We start from the raw sequence: 19,003 nt of genomic DNA on the forward strand, positions 1-19,003 counted from the left end.
CCTCAGTATATACAGTAGAAAACCTTTTTTTGTTTACAGTAATTTTCATCTTTTAACACACCACCGAGGCGTACTTGGGTTGTGTGCTACGCTTTTTTTGCTACAATTGTGGTAATTAGGGTGTTGTGCTATTATTATTCGAGAAAATGTAGATCTCTGAAGACGCCAAAATAAAAAGTGTAGGATTCGTCAAACTTAGTAAAAGCTCTTGAGCTTTTTATAAATTTCATAAAAAACTTATATTAGTATTAAATGACGATTTTGATTCTTGTTACCTTGGACCCGATGGTTTGAAATGCCTATGACATATTTTGTTTTAAAAATGTTTAATAAGGAGGCAACCACATATCATTTCAAGCTTATAAAACTATTGTGTACTTCCAAGCTATGCAATTCAAAGTATTTTAAATATAATTGTTTGTAATAATTTAAGTAAAAACTAGCAAAAATGGATTTTTTGCTAATTTTGTGCCAGTTAAGTTTAAATAAATGTGGACAAAAATAACGTACCACAGAGAAGTACCTGTATGAGAGCTGTATTTTATTCTCACCACTTATGAAATATCTCATCAACATTTAATATTTTTTTTGCAATAATATGGCACACATTGATGTTAAAATCTTCTATAATTGAAATATAGTATAAATAAATAATTTCCCTTTATATAAGACAGCTATATACATAATATTTGCTATTTTATGACTAAAGTTTTACTAAAATGAAGTACTCAATATATACAGCAAGGCTTTCTACTGTATGTACTGTGTTTTGCGCATTTATAATTACGGAGGGACCACTTGAAACGACTCTGTAAAGCTCGATATGTCGAAAAATTGATGGCCGCCTGCGCGACGCTACATTGCGTTGTTGGTAGAAAATCGGCTTGTCGTAAATATGTATGAATATGTAAGGGCATGCAAACATATCGACAAAAATTTTTGGCGCTTGTTGTTTTTGTAGAACATTGCTTTTGATTTTTGGTGGTTGACAAACTTACGTGCACGCATATACAAATGTAAGTTTGTGTGTTTGTTCAATGACATAAAAACATGTACATATGTATGTTTATGCATAATGTTGCAGCAACATGTTGCGCAACAATTATCGCAACTCTTCCGAACTCGTATAAGAAGTATAACTTCAAAAAACGTTCCGCCAACGCTTTTATTTAGGGAAGGCAGTTAGATATGGGGTTATATATTAAACTACTGCACAAGTGCGCTTGAAATCACCAAAGCAATGTGCGACCTATTGCCTGTGATTTGTTTGACGACATTTGAATCAATATAAGCAGTGAACCTAAATAGCAACGAACACACAAGACATAAACATGCAACCTTTTTCGTATTCACGACAATGCAATGCAATGCTTACTCGTTTTTTAGGCTTGAAAGGCAATGAAAACAAATCATCATTGTCATAGGCCTGATTTTCATTGTCTTTCGTGCCTTCTCCGACAGTAATATTTTGAAGCAACAATGCTTGGCGAGAAAAACGTCATGCAAGCAATTGCTTTTGCTGATCTGAGTGTGTTGTTGATTTGAATTGTTCGCTGAGAGCAAACCATTACATTGTCATGTTCAATGAACGAATGACTTGAAACAAGGAGTAAGCCTGCTTATACCGCAGTTTATTATAAATATATGTATATGTATGTATAAATGATCAGTATGACGAGTGGAGTTGAAATCCGGACGTCTGTCCGTGCAAGCGATTACTTGAGTAAATGTTGAGATATCTTAATGAAACTTCGTACATATGTTCCTGTTTCCCTAAGGAGGTTGGTATTGAATGGGCTAAATCGGATAATTGCCACGCCCACAAAACGGCATAAACCGAATACATATAAAGTGTCATAGCTAAAACATAAATAAAGTTATAAATGTAAAATTTGGTACAAAGGATCGCACTAGGAAGAGGCATATTTGGATGTATTTTTTTGGGAAAGTGGCCCCGCCTCCTACTAAGGTGTTTGTACATATCTCGTAAAATGCTTAAACTATATCAACAAAACGTTCTAGAGTCGTTTAGACTCTCCCTTATACAGTCAAATATGGATGAAATCGGATTATAACCACGCCCACTTCTCATACAAAGTTTATGTTTAAATCTACTAAAAACGCTTTAATTCACTAAGGAAAAGAACCAGAAACCTTAAATTTCATTATAAAGATGTTACGGATGGGCTGCACTCAAATTGGTATACAAAAGTAGAATTGGGCGTGGCTCCGCCTACTTATGGGTCAAAAACCATGTTTCCGAAACCACTCGACCAATTTCAATAAAATTCGGTTCGTAATATTTTCCTGGATCCTAATGATATGTTGTGAAAATAGGGCAAATCGCTTCACAACCACGTCTCTTTCCTACATATATACCAGAACTGTGAAGTCAATCTGAATCGTTTACTTTACAATATATGAGTTAAGCGATAGTGACAATCTGGGAACAGAACTTCGCACAAATACTGCATTTTTAGTGAGAGATCGCCTTTATAAAATTCGTCGAAATCAGATAATAAGATTTCAAGGCCCCATATATACAACGTGAGAACCTCAGTGGTTCTAATAAATTTTTTACCGAAAATATAGGTAAGTCTCTCATATATTTTTAAGAAAGTCAAAGGGCATATTTTTCTTCCAATGCGTACTAAAAATTTGTGAAATCGAGTCATATCTTCTCCAAGCTCCCATATACCTAATATTAGGGTTTCCAATTTCCAATGGAGTGTGTAATATTAATAAAATTAAATAAATAAATTGCTAGAGTATAACATGTTCGGTTACACCCGAACTTAGCCCTTTCTTACTTGTTTAAATTCAATTGATAGCAAGAATTGCGCCACATAATTTTTGGTTGAAGAGGGTCATATATTTTTCAGCTGCGAAATTCTAATCCACCTCGATTATGCAACGTTACACGTTTGATCATCAATGGGATCACTAGCAATATTATTCGAACAACAATTTTTTACTGGAAAGTGTAAAGAAAATCAGGTCCACATTGCCACATTTCGGTAATATCAGATGATACCCTCTACGATACCCTTCATAAGGCTTCAGTTTCTAATTCGTTAATGGTATAAATAAGTAATAAATCAAAACAATTTCGATTTGGATTTAGATTTAAATAATCCCTGTTTTTCCCATGCTCACGTGTTGACCTTTCTTCTATGGTATTATATATTTTATATTTTTTCACACTATATAAATAAACCAATACAACACAACTTTTGAACTCTCTAAGCATGTTTACAATTGTATATTGTTGTTGGATACTTCTTCAAAGAGTTAAAATATTTGATATCTTATTAGTGGCACTCATTTAACGTCGCAAACGTGGCAATATCGTAAAACAGCTGTTCATTTTTTTACATGCATTTTATTTTACGATAATCTTGCAAATATGCGAGACCATTTTCAGTGGCATTCATGGCATGTTTACACAATTCACAATCAACTGATATTGCCAAAGAGCGTTCATTTAACTTATATTACCAATTTGCCATTTTTATACTCTCGCAACATGTTGCACAGAGTATTATAGTTTTGTTCACAGAACGGTTGTTTGTGTCACACAGAAATAAAAGAGTTAATGGGGTTATATACATATATGTCGGAGTGAACTGAATGTGTACAGTTGTGAGTGTGTGTGTGAGCATATGTGTATGCTTTTTAGGCACACCACTGTATCCTAATTTCATGACAGTGACTGTCATGTGTTGCATCATCTTGTAGTCCTGTTATGTTTGATCGTGCGTATTCTTGTAGTTCTGAGAAGAAACGTTATAGCGGGGCGACAGCGTGTCGCTGTCGCTGAGCGTGGCAGAGAATGTAAAATATAGAAAAGGTCCAATTGCGGACCAGCGTGTGAATTGTCAAAAACTAACAAAATCCTATAATCGAGTTTCACCACGGCTGGCTCGGAAGGAGAAATATTAACAGTGCCGCGTAACAGAGCTGAGTATTAATTGAAAAATATGCTCAGAGGTTTACATTTCTATTATAGACTCATGTTAGGCTCTTTGTTTATATGTTGATGCATTTATATGCTTACTATATACAACTGATATGAAATTCGTTTTGCGGATATTTATGAATGCATCCACAATTGAAAAAATATGCGATTTCAGAGGTATATTTGTAAAAAAATATTCAAACGGACCCACATATTTATGCAATGTTTTATAATAATATACATATGTACATACTTTCATAAAAATATGTTTTATATTTTTATATTTACTAAATACATTTCGTATAACACGAATTGTCTCATTATCACTTATCAGTGAAGGACATTTCAAATGTGCGCGCATTGCTCTGTATGCATATACATAAATATGTTTGTATGTCTCTGAACAAACACACAAACTTACATTTGCATATGCGTGCACGTAAATCTGCCAACCATCCCAAAAAATCAAAAGCATTGTTCTACAAAAACAACAAACGCCTCATTCATGAACGCTGGCGCACATTCACTTGGCAAAGTTGCTTCATTCATAAAAGCAGAGCCATACACATCTCCCCGCGCATTCCATGCCAACAAACGCCTTTTCGCAACGATGACAAAAATCATAAATTGAAGATTTTTCTAATGTTCCCTTGAGAAGGAAAAGTTGCAACGCAGCAAAAACCTAGGGATAAAAGTGGCAACATAGCCCTTGAGTCGATTTAAAATATTTTTCAGCAAAAATTATGTGGCTCGCAAAAATTTATGTCGATATGTTTACATGCTCATACATGCTCATACATATTCATACATATTTACGACAAGCCGATTTTCTACCAACAACGCAATGTTGCGTCGCTTTGGCATTGCGCAGGCGGCCATAAATTTTTCGACACATCGAGCTTTACAGGGCCGTTTCAAGTGATCCCGCCGTAAAAATATTTACGCTTCATGTGTATTGTCAAATATTGAAGTATTAATTGGTTATCTATATAATTAAATGCATTTTAATATCTACCAACATATTAAATCATGTTTAGAATAATTACTAATGATCTTTTAAAGAAACAATGCATAAAACTTAAAGACATTATACATATGTTGGACATCTGGGCTTTTTTGCCTGCGTACGCTCCACATTCCTTACAACTCTTTGACATGAACACAAAAAAAATCATAAGCTACGGCCATTCGTTGTCCGTGGCAACGAAGATCTTATATGAAGCCATGAGTACACATATTTATATACACATATTGAATGTTGACAAATTGATATATGGACACAATTCAAAATTCGAATGGCTCTTTTGATATTTGTTTGAATGTGCACATATGTAATTACGAACGTACGCTTATCATTTTGTAATAATATACATATGAATGATAATATATGACATTTTAAGGAATAAAGTAAATAAATGTAGTATTATTATGTTACATTTAAATAAGAATATAAAGTAATTTAGTTTATTGTATATTGTAAAGAATTGCATATGTATGTGCGCATGTGCCTTAATATCAATTATCAACAAAATATCTATAAATTATATGCAAAAAAGTCATATGCGCATTGTATATAGCCAAATATGTAAGCGTACATTTCCTAACATAGAAATTAACAAAAATTTTTCTCATTTACCACTGCAAACGCTCAATTCTGCTATTTTCTAGCCGTCTGATGTTAAACAATGGTGAAACTCCCTTATAGAATTCTGTGGTGAAACTCGCTTATAGAAACGAGTACCCCTTCGAAAAGCAAACCAGTGTGGCCATTAGCCCGCCGTGAACCTTCTCTATATTTTACATTCTCTGAGCGTGGTTCGATGTAGGCACAATGAAATAAGAAGTGGCGACACAAGACCAAAGATAACATGATACGAAACTCTTTCATTCGTGAGAGAGCTGTCAAAGTCCGCATTTTTTATAACATTTGGCAGTGGTGCCACTGCGGGAAAAGATAAGTTAGTAGATTTTTATTCGATTTCTTGGGTATTTATTGGTTTGCAGTTTACGCTTAATAGAGACTTCTTAACCAATATTACACCAACACATACACTTATAAATATATATTTTAAGATAAACAATAGACATCTACACATAAAAATAATAAAATATAATAATAATTAAAAATCGTACATATTATAAGTCAACATAAACAAAAATTTAGCTTAGTTTAATTTAGTAACATATATTTATTTATATTTTATAAACAAATAAACACCTTAATATATTCTCTAAAAGTTTAAGAGAAAATTTGTACCCAGATATGTATTTACGTAAATGTCATTTAACACTGTTAAAGAACGTACATATATTACTTTCGTACAAATAGCCACCGTTTCTTAAATAATGTACACATATTAACTCCATTTATATAGAAGTTAATAGTAATTCAAAAATCACAAAAAACTTATCGTACAAAAACGAACCATTTAATCATTTATTTCTGCGGGATTCTTAGTGGTAGCTCGTCATTTTGACTGTCAGCTGTTCAGTAGCCCATGATCTGGCTTTGTTGCCAACATCAAAAATGAGTTCATGGGCTCTCTCAACAAGCAAAAGAGAAGAGTTTCGTATCATATTATCCATGGCGAACAAATTAGAGTCGAGTGCGGTCGAAACTCGCTCCGTTAAACATTTTCTCGGTACAAGTGCATATTAAATTATTAACATTGACAAAGTAGACCATGTGAAATAATGATGAACAAGGAACAGTGCGATTTAACATTAGAAGTGGGATCGAGGCCTAGCGCGGATGAGCCGTGGCGCATTTTGATGGAACTACAAAAGAAAACATTAAGTGAAGTGGTGCTACCCAAATTTAATCCAGAAAGTATTGGTGCCGAAGCATTGGCGTGGTGTTCAACGGCGAATATAATTTTAGTCGAAAACATAATAAAAGGCAGTGTCTTGGTGATGGTATTTGGTGTATCATGGTGAGACGATTACAACAACTTTTGATTCGGGAGCGGAATGCAGTCTAATAAAACAAAAGATAAGTATGAAGTTAGATGGAAAAAGAATTAATAATGTAGTGATATTGAAATGTATTGGCAATGACAGCATTTGTAGTACATTGCAAATACTTAGCAACGTAAATATTAGCCATCATTGTATTGAAGTGTTGTTCCATGTCGTGGACAATGAGTATTTGAAAAATTGTATTGTTACTGGTCGTTAAGTACTGTCTCCTGGATTCAATGTTGTAATATTACCAGGAAGATTCGAAATTTTAAGATCAAAAACTGTAAACTACTGTTCAAATGATCAACAAATTTTGCTTATGTTAAACACTGATCTCGTTGGAGAAGATAGTGATAAATTAAAATTTTTATTGGAAAAAAATTCAAAATCTTTTGTTGACGGGATTCCTTTGTCTAGAGTTAGCTCGGGTAAAATGAAAATAAAATTAGTAGACCCAAGAAAAATTGTTCAAAGAAGGCCGTATAGACTTAGCGCCAATGAAAGAGAGTTAGTACGAGATAAGATCAAGGAACTATTTGAATGAAAAGTTATAAAACCAAGTTGCTCACCATATGCAAGTCCTATAATGCATGTTAATAAAAAATATGGCTCCCATCGTTTGTGTGTTGATTACCGCGAGTTAAATTCTAATACGGTCTCAGATAGATATGTACCCTTTGCTCCTTATATCAGACCAGATAGCCAGGCTTCACGGAGCAAAATATTTTACATGTTTAGACATGGCAAGCGGATACTACCAAATTCCTTTGCACGAAGATTCAAAAGAGTGTAATTTTTGGCAATGGCAATTTTTGGAGACTTGACAAATACATTCGTTGTCGTTTATATGGATGATATAATGGTGGCTGCTTCAACGAAAAGTGAAGCTTTGGAAATGTTGCAGAATACTCTTGATTGTCTCGCGAAAGCTGGATTTTCCTTCAATTTAAAGAAGTGTTCGTTTCTTAAGTCAACAGTCCAATATTTGGCATATGAAGTAAGTTCAGGTGAAATTCGTCCGAATTCGCTTTCCTCAGTCGGTACCCAGCAAGTCATGGCTACTGAAACTCCAATACATTCAAAGAAATTTTAATAACACCACTACATACACACATATGAAACAAAGGGCGAAATGTGCATAAACATTTACCTCAACTCAACTACATGAAAAAATAGTACCAAAAAAACGTAATAACAAACATATAATCCAAAAGTCGGTTTTATTTTGAGCAAAAAATATAAAAATCAAATATAATGATTATTTATGATTTTTATTTTTTTGCTAAAAAATGATGATTATTTATGATTTTTTACAAAATTACTCAGAATTAATCATTAACGGTGATGAAAATCATAAAAATCTGTATTTAAAAAATCATGGTGGAAATGGATAGATCGTCTAAAAAGGATTACAATGACGTTATCCTTTTGTTTGTGTGACGATTATAATTGATTGATTTTTTACTTAAAAATCGGAACGATAATCATTATTTTCGGTCCCTGGTTTAAACAAGTTTTGTTTTGAGTTATATCATGGCTGCTTGTGAAGTATTATTTTGCGTGTTTTATTTAAATCAGTGATCTGTAGCCTAATTAAAGTTTAAATTATTGAAGCACGCATTTTTAAATAAGTAAAACGATATTAGGTATTAGGTTTAATGTCACTTTTTTACGTGCAATTAAACCTTTTGCTCAACACAAGCCCGGGAAGAACTGAAACGACATGGCTTAGGTGCTTTTGTAACCGTTTATCATCGCGACATGTGTAAACTGGGTTTTGCCAATGAGCTAGAGGACAAAGCAGTTGCAGTATTTTTAGAATTACCGGCCCCTCAGTTGGCCGTGCCATTAGCAGCTAAAACTCAGAAATTAAAGGGTAAATTTAAGTGAATGTTTGTGATCATAGAAATTTAAAAACTTCTTGTATGTTCAATTAGGAGGACTTTTTTGATTCATTTTCACCTTGTATTGAGCAATCATAACATTGTTGTATCGCTTTACAAGGACATGGATTCACCGAAATTAGTTCAATGGAAATACTGCAGCAAGAGTATGGGATGTCATGGATGTTAAGACTAGAACGTTGCCAATGCTAGATTTATAATTCCTGAAACATAAGGTAATTATTACCAACTTTTATGTTGTAAAAATTCTAATTTTACTTTATATTTTATAGAAATCCTCCTCCCAGAAAATGGATGAATATAGTACTAATGAAATTAATGAAAGAACAGATCTTCCAACTGCCACTCTTCCTCCAGCCTTTGTCAGATAGCAAAAGTTGTTCAAATATTCAATACGTTTTACATATGTATATAGTGTAGTACGATAATACATTTATAAAGTAAATATAATAATAAACACCTAAATGGCATGATATTTTAAATAAATATGAAATATAATTAATGATTTTGTTATTAAATTCTCATTTGGGATTTTGGTAGAGCTAACCGAAAATAGCGGGTATAGTTTCTGGGCTTTTGTGGGTCGCAGTACTGAAAGTGCACGTGCAGTTTTGGGTCTTTCATCCGTGATTGTACCAATACCATTCCCCAAATTGTGCAAGAGGTATATATACATTGCTAAATGATGAATGTAATGTGCAAGAAAGGGATGAACGATCACACGTACACAAGAGTTTCGTGTACTTTTGTCAATTCGCCCGTAAGAATGGCATAGAAACTTTCATTGAAACTGCTGGTACCGCTCCCTGGCATTTCACCGAAGAATTCGCCGGTACCTGTCTTGCAGGGTATATACCTTACGACAATTTATTGGTTTAGCATCTTATTTTAGAAAGTTTATTAAAGGATTTTCTTGTTTTATGAAGCCGTTATATCTTCTGACTTCAGAGAAAAATGAATTGACCATGAATTAATAAGACAAAAAGTTATTTCTATTCTCACACAAAAACCTGTATTAGTAATTTGAATCGAATTGCATAATGATGCAAGTGCTCGTGGATATGGTGCCATCTTATTGCACAAAATCAACAATAAGTCTCAAGTCATTGAATAGGCTGCTTCGGTACCATTCCTACGAATTAGAGACCCTTGCAGTTGTTTTGTCTATTACACATTTTCGACATTACTCATGGGGTACAAATTTTGTCGTATTTACTGACTGTAACTTAGAGCATCAAGGAGTAAGCATGACCTGACTCCCAGAGTACAAAGATGGTGGTCTTATTTACAGTCGTTTACATTCGACTTACAATATAGAGAAGGTAAACGAATGACTCATGTTGACTTCTTTTCGAGAAATCTGCCTTCATCTGATTTGCTTGTTACAACCTCCAAAGTTCCTGAAAAGCGAGTTAATTTGGCAGAAATATCTAGTAATTGGCTTTTGGCCGAACAGCTCCAAGATCCTGAAATAGTTAATATCGCAAATAAATTGAAGGAAGATTCTCTTCCCAAGGACATTGCAAAAACTTACGAGTTGAGAGCAGGTATTTTATATCGAAAAATTCAGAGAAATGGTAGAACTCGATCTTTATCAATTGTTTCTCGATCATTTAAATGCATTTAGGATGGAAGAAGACACTAGATAAGGCCTATGATTATTATTGGTTTGATTTAATATGCACTTGGCCATGTTATATTCGAAAATTTGTTGAAAATTGTATTACTTGCAAAATGTCAAAGTCTTCAAGTAAAATTAGTAAAACTAGTCTCCATTTGATATGCCAGAGGGGTATGTACCAGTTGAATTTTAAAGTTTTGAAAAATATTTAAATAAGGCGATTACGAGAGAAACTGTTGAAAGAGACAGTAGAAAAGAAAGATGAAATGAAATGAAAAAACTGATATTGAAATTTATAATAATAATGTAAGCACAAGTGCACAACAATTGTTTTGATCATGGCGTGTGGCGCATTGATATTATAATGTAAGTTGATGGCAATGTAAAATGAACTGTAAGAAAAGAAAGTTGTACTAGATTAAGAAAGTAAGTTAAGAAGATAAGAAAAAAAACTAAGTCTTGTTTGAATTACTTTATATTTTCTCAATTCAACTGTTAAATGCAAACAAAGCGTTTTAATAATGTTAATAATGTTGCACGAGGTCGTGTAATGGTCAGGATGGCACGGTTGTGACTGTGTGTGTGAGCATATGTGTATGCTTTTTAGGCACACCACTGTATCCTAATTTCATGACAGTGACTGTCATGTGTTGCATCATCTTGTAGTCCTGTTATGTTTGATCGTGTGTATTCTTGTAGTTCTGAGAAGAAACGTTATAGCCGGGCGACAGCGTGTCGCTGTCGCTGAGCGTGGCTCGATGTAAGCACAATAAAATAAGAAGTGGCGACGCAAGGCAGTTGCGAATAAATTACTCGCTCTGCTAAACACTTTCTCGGTACAAGTGCATATTAAATTAACATAGACAAAGTAGACCTTGTGAAATAATGATGAATAATGAACAGTGCGATTTAACATATGTATACATAAGTGATCAGCCTGTCGAGTGGAGTTGAAATTCGGATGTCTGTCCGTGCAAGCGAGAACTTGAGTAAAAATTTACATATCTTAATGAAACTTGGAACACATCTTCCTTAACACTCTGAGGAGTTTGGTATTGAATCGAAATCGGATCATTACCACGCCCACAAAATGGCGGAAACCGAAAACATATAAAGTGCCATGTTTAATTCAGCAAGGAAGAACACTAGAAAACTTAAATTTCATAAAGAAGGTACAGAAGTGCTGCATTCAAATAGGTATACAAAATTTTAAATGGGCGTGGTTCCGCACACTTATGGGTCAAAAACCATATCTCCGAAACTACTCGACCAATTTCAGTGAAATTCGGTTTGAAATATTTTCTTTGCATCCCAATAATATTTTGTGAAAATTGGTCAAATCGGTTCACAACCTCGCCAACTTCCTATATACCAGAACTTTGAAGTTGATATGAGTCGTTTACTTTACAATATATAAAGTAAGCACTAGTGAAGATATCGGAAGAGAACTTTGTATAAATACTGCATTTATAAAAATCGCCGGTCCGATTTCGGTTTAAGTTTTCAAGGCCACATATATCGGACATGACGACCTCAGTGCATCTAATATTTTATTTACCGAAAATAAAGGTAAGTCTCTCAGATGTTTTGAAGAAATTCAGAGCGAATATGTTTCTTCTATGTCTCCGTGCCAAAAATGGGTGAAATCGGGTCATAACTTCACCTAGCTCCCAAATACATAATGTTAGTGTTTCCAACTTTCAATGGACTTTATACAATATATATGACGAATATGTTGGTCAATTATGTATTATATTAATAAAATTAAATAAATAAATTCCGAGAGTATAAAATGTTCGGTCACAACCGAAATTAGCCCTTCCTTACTTGTTATATGATTGCGACGTTAAAAGAGTACCACTATTATAATATTATGCCAGGCTGTTGTATTTACAGTTGGTTGTTTTATTCGTTACTCTCCAACGTTTGACGGATCGAAGACGGCTACTAAATGTATTTAGTATACTAGGCTCTGTGGTCAGCACAAAACAATTTCTCTGATTTTAATTTTAATTTAGTAAGCTTTGAAATATAGTATGTTGTGCTGAACACATAGAAGACGACAAGCGACGAGCGACATCTGTCAAATATTAAAATACACGCGTTCTTATGGGCACAGATTTTTTGACAACAGCACGACTACGCGACAACAGGCTTGTAGTTGTCGTTGTCGCTAAATTAAAAATGTTTCTAATTTTGGCGACGACAATGGGTAGCTGTAGAGTTGCCACTAATATGTGAAATGTAAAATTATTAAAAGTTATAACAAATTGTCAGCAGAAACGTAAAATATCTTTGCATTACATTTATAATAGCAATCGATTATTTAAAACAAATAAATCGACCATTTTTACATTTTTTGCACAAATAATTTCACTTTAAACTACATATGTAAAATTTATTGAAGTGAAAGATTTTAGTACGGCAACAATGAAATTGGTGTTTGATATGTCGCTGCCGTCTTCAAAATGTTCAAGACGCTGGCTTCAAAGCGACATTTGTGATCAGCCGTCGCTACGTCGTGTCGTGTCGTCGTCTTTGGGTTCAGCACTTGTATCTGGTTCTGTAAAGTGTCAAAATAAATAAAAATCTAATGGTAATAGTGATTGGGTATCATAAGCAACGACATTTTATAAAAAGTCAGCTTTGCAGCATAACTAGTTACGTTCAAAAACATAGAGACATACATACATATAGGAGAATTCGTTTTTACTTATACACATATTTATGTTATTTATGTATGTAGGTAAGTAAGTTTATAAACGCGCTCATTCCTCCATGTTAATTACAATTTATAGTATTATATAGTACATGTAGCAAGTAATAATCGTATATAGTGTATACTCGATATTTCGCCTTTAAATGACATGTTTAATTGAAATATGCATTACATTTTATAAGTATACAAATACAAAAATAGTAGCTAAAATAGTGTATAACGTACATATGTACATAGGTATGAAGCAAAACATGTCTTTATTGTGCCTTTGTATACATACCTCGGCATAGTGCTCTTCATTTTGTTGCAGCAGATCGACGCAAAGCTCGGCCAGATGAATGAGGTCTTCGAGTTTCTTCGCTGCTGGTACAATGATTTCGCCACGGAGATCCTCTATAAGTATACGATGCACCAAAATCAAATGTCAAATTTCTACTGTTTGTTCGTCTTTATATCGTAAACGCATCGTAATAAAATGAAGTATGGAGTTTTACAATATTCTCTTTACATACCTTCAATTCTCGCTTCCGAAGATAGTCGTGTATAATTTACGAGTGCCGCGGTCTCTAAACTTTTTTTGATCATCATACGCACTTCTTCCGGTGGTACGGGTGTAACAATATCCTTCATGAGCACACGTTCTAAGAGCGACAATGTAGCTTTTAGAGCCCCTTCCGGACGTCCAAATGGAAAACAAAAGCGAAAATTTGTTATTTGATACTCAAGTAGTATCCGAAGACGCTCTTTAATTTCAGCAAACTTTTCCTTTTCCTCGTGCGTTATACTGCCTACGCCATCGGGCCTATCAATATGTAATGTAAGACAAGCATGTTTCTACAAAAGATACATAGCTATATTATGTATAAAGTCTTGAGTACCTATTTCCGTGTACGTGGCTGGCGCAAAACGCAAACGAGTAATGTATCAACGTGGGGTCAATCATGTACTGCTTTTCTGCTCGGTCCAACAAATCTGATAAATAGCAGAGATGTCTGTAGCAACCTCGCACGCCATACCGCGCACAATATTCGTCGAGTACGAAGACTTGGCCCGGGCTGAACCAACCCTGTTAGATGCCCAGAATAAATTAGTTTAACAAATAATTATTTATACAGTTAATTATTTTGCTCTAACTTCTTTAACGTACCAATGACGCATATGGATCATTAAGGCGATACTCGAGCGTAAGATTTTGTAGTACTTTGAAGAGCGCAGCGTGATCGAATGAGCAAGGATCTGCACTTATATAATCTTCCATGCCATGTTTTCGAGCTTTGTCGGCATCTGAACTTTGAAATAAAAATTAGGTTTATAATTGAGCGTTGTGCCACGTTTCTATTTGATGTCGAATAGTAAAAATCATCATATATCTCAAGTTGGTTATCGCACTTTCTTATATTTAAATTATACAAATATATATTACCGCCTTGAATTTTTGATATCGCCGAGTTTTTATCCTGGGTTACTGGTGGTGTGGGTTTGTGCGATTGTCCCGTAGCCCTATACATAGCCATCACCCAGAGACTACATTCATTCTCGTCTTCGCAAGCAAATGCAATACTATCTCCTTCTCGAACTGCATTGAAAAAAAAGCGGCCGCCATTCAAATCGATGCCAAACATTAAGTTGGCTGCAAAACAAAGGAAAATAAACGGGTTTTGCTATTCCGACAATAGGTTATTCATATCAACTACTTACCGCTCGCTGCTTCTATGTAATCAACAGTATATCCATCCAATTGCATCATTTCCGATGGCTCAGACTTCTTCTCTTTATAGCTACACATTGCGAATGTGTACTGGGACACCTGAACTAACACGAAGTAACGTTTCTTCCACTTCTTCCATACGGATTTACCAATAGCATGAAGGTAACTGCAAATAAGTAACAGGGATGGAATCAGCACATCAATATTTAGTCGGATTTGGAACAATTTTCGTGGTTCCAGCTGAACCAAGTATTTTCAAAATATGTTTTGCTAAAACTTTCTCTTTAAATATACATATGCATATATTGGAGTACACTTACCCACAGTGCTTCATATTGAGTGGTTTGTCCAACCGACAAGCAATCTTAATTCGAAGGTCTTGATCTGGAAGATTCTTAGGGACTACCATTCGATGCCATTCGGGAGACTAAAATAGTTGCATATTTTTAAATTATCCCCTACATATTTGTGGAATCGCATAGTTTACCTTCGATGAAAGCGGTGTTGGTTTTATTGTTACCTTGCCCAGTTCCTTGTCTTCTAATGCCAGCATGCCAGGGTTTTCTGTATATAGCTTTACTTTAACTACTGGTAAGGGGTGCGTCGTTGTAAAGTCACCTTGTGTATCCCACCTAAGTATTGATTATACATTTCGCATTAAAGCATTACGTACACTGGTGCGTTATACTCACATTGGTTTTGAAGCCTCTGCCTGATCGGTTTGTAGTTTCTCACCATTTTCTACTTCCATGGTGCAATATACAATTCGATTGGGCGCCAAAGATTTGAGACCTTTAACTTCCATAACGATAACTTCCAGTTGAAATGTAAGCACTACATCCAGTTTCGTTAGTTGCGTTATGCCCTCATCTGCGTCACCTTCCAATTTCGATAGTGAGCCATGTGAACGCAATATCATCTTCCTACTTAAATACACATTCAACAAGAGTAAAATTAAAATACAAAATCATGTTGCTGTTAGCTGATCTACACTAAAAATTTTAAATAATTTCCTTAAAAATTCCCTTATCTCTATAGCTATTTTTAAATTTATTAGAAATAATAATCATTTAATTTCTGGCAATAACATGAACTTTTTACCAACCAATAGGATAGATATAACTTCATTCAGTATTTAAGAACAAGAATAATATAATTAAACAAGTAAGGAAGGGCTAGGTTCGGGTGTCACCGAACATTTTATACTCTCGCAATTTATTTATTTAATTTTATTAATATATAATAACAAACAAAAAAATCCATTGAAAGTTTGGAAACCCTAATATTAAATATATGGGAGATAGGGGAAGTTAAGACCCGATTTCACTAATTTTTCGCACGGAGACATATTAATAGAAGAAACATATTCCCTCTGAATTTCTTCTAAATATCTAAGAGACTTAACTTTCGATTTCGGTAAAAAATTTGTAAAAAGCACTGAGGTCCTTATATTCGACATAGAGGGTCTTGAAAACTTATGGACCGATTTCGACGATTTTTAGAAGAGCGATGCCACTCTTTAAATGCAGTATATTTGCAAAGTTATATTCCGATATCTTCACTACTTATTAACTTTATATATAGTAAAGTAAACTATTCTGACCGACTTCAGAGTTCTGGTATATGGGGAGTAGGCGTGGTTGTGATCCGATTTTAACTATTTTCACAACATATCATTGGAAAGCTAGGAGGATATTATAAACCGAATTTCATTGAAATTGGTCGAGTAGTTCCTGAGATATGGTTTTGGACCCATAAGTGGGCGGAGCCACGCCCATTTAAAATTTTGTATACCATTTTGAGTGCAGCTCTTCTGTACCATCTTTATAATGAAATTTAATTTCTGATGGTTTTCCTAGCTGAACTAAAGCATTTTTAATAGTTTTCAACATAACCTTTGTATGGGAGGTGGGCGTAGTTATGATCCGATTTCCTTCATTTTTGGACTGTATAAGGTAGTACCGAAAAGAAACGACTCTTGAAAGTTTCCTTGATATAGCTTTAGTAGTGTACGAGATATGTACAAAAAACTTAGTTGGGGGTGGGACCACACTCACTTCTCCGAAAAAATTACATCAAAATATGCTTCATAGTACGAGGCTTTGTACCAAATTTTACTCCAATAGCTTTATTTATGGCTTAGTTATGGCATTTTATGTGTTTTCATTTTTCGCCATTTTGTGGGCGTGGCAGTGGTCCGATTACGCCTATTTTCTAACTTAAATTATGATGCCTTATGATGCCAAGAAATACGTCTTCCAAGTTTCATCAAGATATCTAAATTTTTACTCAAGTTACAGCTTGCACGGACGGACGGACAGACAGACATCGGGATTTGAACTTTACTCGTCACCCTGATCATTTCGATATACATATATAACCCTATATCTAACTCGTTTAGTTTTAGGACTTACAACCAACCAACCGTTACCGTTATGTGAACAACTTTTGTTGCGAGGGTATAAATACACCGGTCTTGATCATGGATATAGACTGCAAAATCTTAAGTAATATTTACATAGTTCCGTAGTAGTTCAGTATTGACATTTTGAATTTTAATGTAGTAGTTAGTCTTAATGGTTAAAATAAAATCACTAATAGACCCGAGTAATTATAGGAAACCATAAGCTGACTTAAAAATGTATATATGTACATACATATTTCTGATACTTACAGAAATGATGGAGTGCTGCAATAGAAAAGATTAAACATTTAATAATTTTCAAAAATTACAAATACTTACAGAAATATGTACCTATGATTGTAGCGCTTGAGTTTTTGTAAACCATATTTGCTATCCATATTTCCTTTGGATACAGGTAAGGATTCTAAATTTGCCATCAGCAAGTTTATAGATGATTTTAACTCTTCAATATAAAGAGACTCCATCTCTTTAAGCACAAACTTTGGCATTAGTTTACGGTTCTTTTCCATTTCGCTGACTCGCTGCATTCGGCCGTCTAGCTCACGACGGATTGCAGCTGCTTGCTCATCGGCTGAATCCAGCTGAAAAATAAGTTTTGGATTTGGTTATCCTTGAACATTTTTCTTATTTAGCATCCCATCACAATAAATCCTAATAGTAAGGCTCCACTCACGGATTACGCTTGAGGAGACATGTGTCGGCATTTTGATAATTTAAATCTAAGTTTTAGAGCGGTATCACTACCGAGGGTTGTTGTTGCACCTAAATACTCTCGAGGGATTGCCAAGACCAAAATGATCGAGAAAGCGCCTGGACTCTATTATACAGTGCTTAAGTCGGCTAATACCGATTCCGAACATGTGCCTACCGAGGTGTTTTAGCCTTAGTCTGGCGAATGCTGGACATTGAAGGAGGAAGTGTTTGGATGATTCCTCTTCGCCTTACTCCAAGCAGCTTTTACAGTTAGCATCTGCCTCGATCCCTAAAGTCACCGAGTGTTTGCCTATTGGACAGTGATCAGTAAGCACACTAATGGTGGCGGCGAGATGAGCCTTCCTAAACGGCAGCAGCTGGAAGGACGTTTTCGATCCACCTGGTATCCACACAAGTCGATTACAAAGTATTTCGAAGCTAATGATGTTAGATGTTAGACACTCTCTTACTAGCTTAGAGCGTACTGTCATCGAATCAAAAGCCAGTATTGCCGCTCCGCTATCGGAGTGAACACACACTCTCTGAAGGATGCCAGTGTGCCTACTGCTACCCTAATGGCAGTCACTTTCACCTAAAAGACACAGCAATGGTCTGGCAGCCGAAAACGGGTGTTAATTGAGAGCTTCTCACAGAAGACTCCCCCTCCCACATTGCCCCTGAGCTTTGATCCAATGCATAGAACGTTCTCGTTGATGCTACAAAGAATTGTGTTTTATTAAAACACCACACTTACTTACCATTAACGCGTTGAAGAGAATTTGATGTTCGAATTTCTTAACACTCAATATCTGTTGAAACATATCATATAACTGTTCCTTCGACAAAATCAGTTCGCTGTTAAGTGATTGTTGCATTCTTGAAGGACGTTTGGAGTCTTCTTCTCCACTGCCTTTAAGTATGATATCGAACTTGGCCATCCACGAAGTAAGCACCGTCTCCTTGCTCAGACCGTCGATTTCAGGTAAAGACCTTCAGTTACAAATGGAATAAGTG

The 19,003-nt window shown here is 34.9% G+C and overlaps 1 protein-coding gene and 1 long non-coding RNA gene across 13 annotated transcripts in view; one reads left to right on the top strand and one right to left on the bottom strand.

Annotated features, from left to right (window-relative positions):
* Window positions 1-19,003, bottom strand: part of LOC105219485 (calcium-dependent secretion activator) — a 70,137-nt gene that overhangs the window by 27,205 nt on the left and 23,929 nt on the right. For 7 of the 12 annotated variants that reach the window (XM_011195652.3, XM_011195655.3, XM_011195651.3 and 4 more), the window contains 12 exons: window positions 18,748-18,979; window positions 17,615-17,877; window positions 17,546-17,560; window positions 15,564-15,797; window positions 15,359-15,503; window positions 15,192-15,298; window positions 14,862-15,037; window positions 14,587-14,793; window positions 14,311-14,447; window positions 14,042-14,229; window positions 13,676-13,965; window positions 13,444-13,556 (listed from right to left, as the gene is read on the bottom strand). In XM_011195652.3, the coding sequence (XP_011193954.1) occupies window positions 13,444-13,556; window positions 13,676-13,965; window positions 14,042-14,229; window positions 14,311-14,447; window positions 14,587-14,793; window positions 14,862-15,037; window positions 15,192-15,298; window positions 15,359-15,503; window positions 15,564-15,797; window positions 17,546-17,560; window positions 17,615-17,877; window positions 18,748-18,979 (2,107 nt within the window). The remainder of the gene's footprint in view (window positions 1-13,443; window positions 13,557-13,675; window positions 13,966-14,041; window positions 14,230-14,310; window positions 14,448-14,586; window positions 14,794-14,861; window positions 15,038-15,191; window positions 15,299-15,358; window positions 15,504-15,563; window positions 15,798-17,545; window positions 17,561-17,614; window positions 17,878-18,747; window positions 18,980-19,003) is intronic. The other 5 variants (XM_011195654.3, XM_029045082.2, XM_029045084.2 and 2 more) reach the window with 3 other exon arrangements.
* Window positions 5,582-9,321, top strand: LOC128923080 (uncharacterized). Its single transcript, XR_008472159.1, has 3 exons — window positions 5,582-8,795; window positions 8,857-9,038; window positions 9,096-9,321. It is a non-coding gene; the product is annotated as an uncharacterized LOC128923080 (long non-coding RNA).

Source organism: Zeugodacus cucurbitae, chromosome X, assembly GCF_028554725.1.
Source record: "Zeugodacus cucurbitae isolate PBARC_wt_2022May chromosome X, idZeuCucr1.2, whole genome shotgun sequence".
Taxonomy (NCBI): Eukaryota; Metazoa; Arthropoda; class Insecta; order Diptera; family Tephritidae; genus Zeugodacus; species Zeugodacus cucurbitae.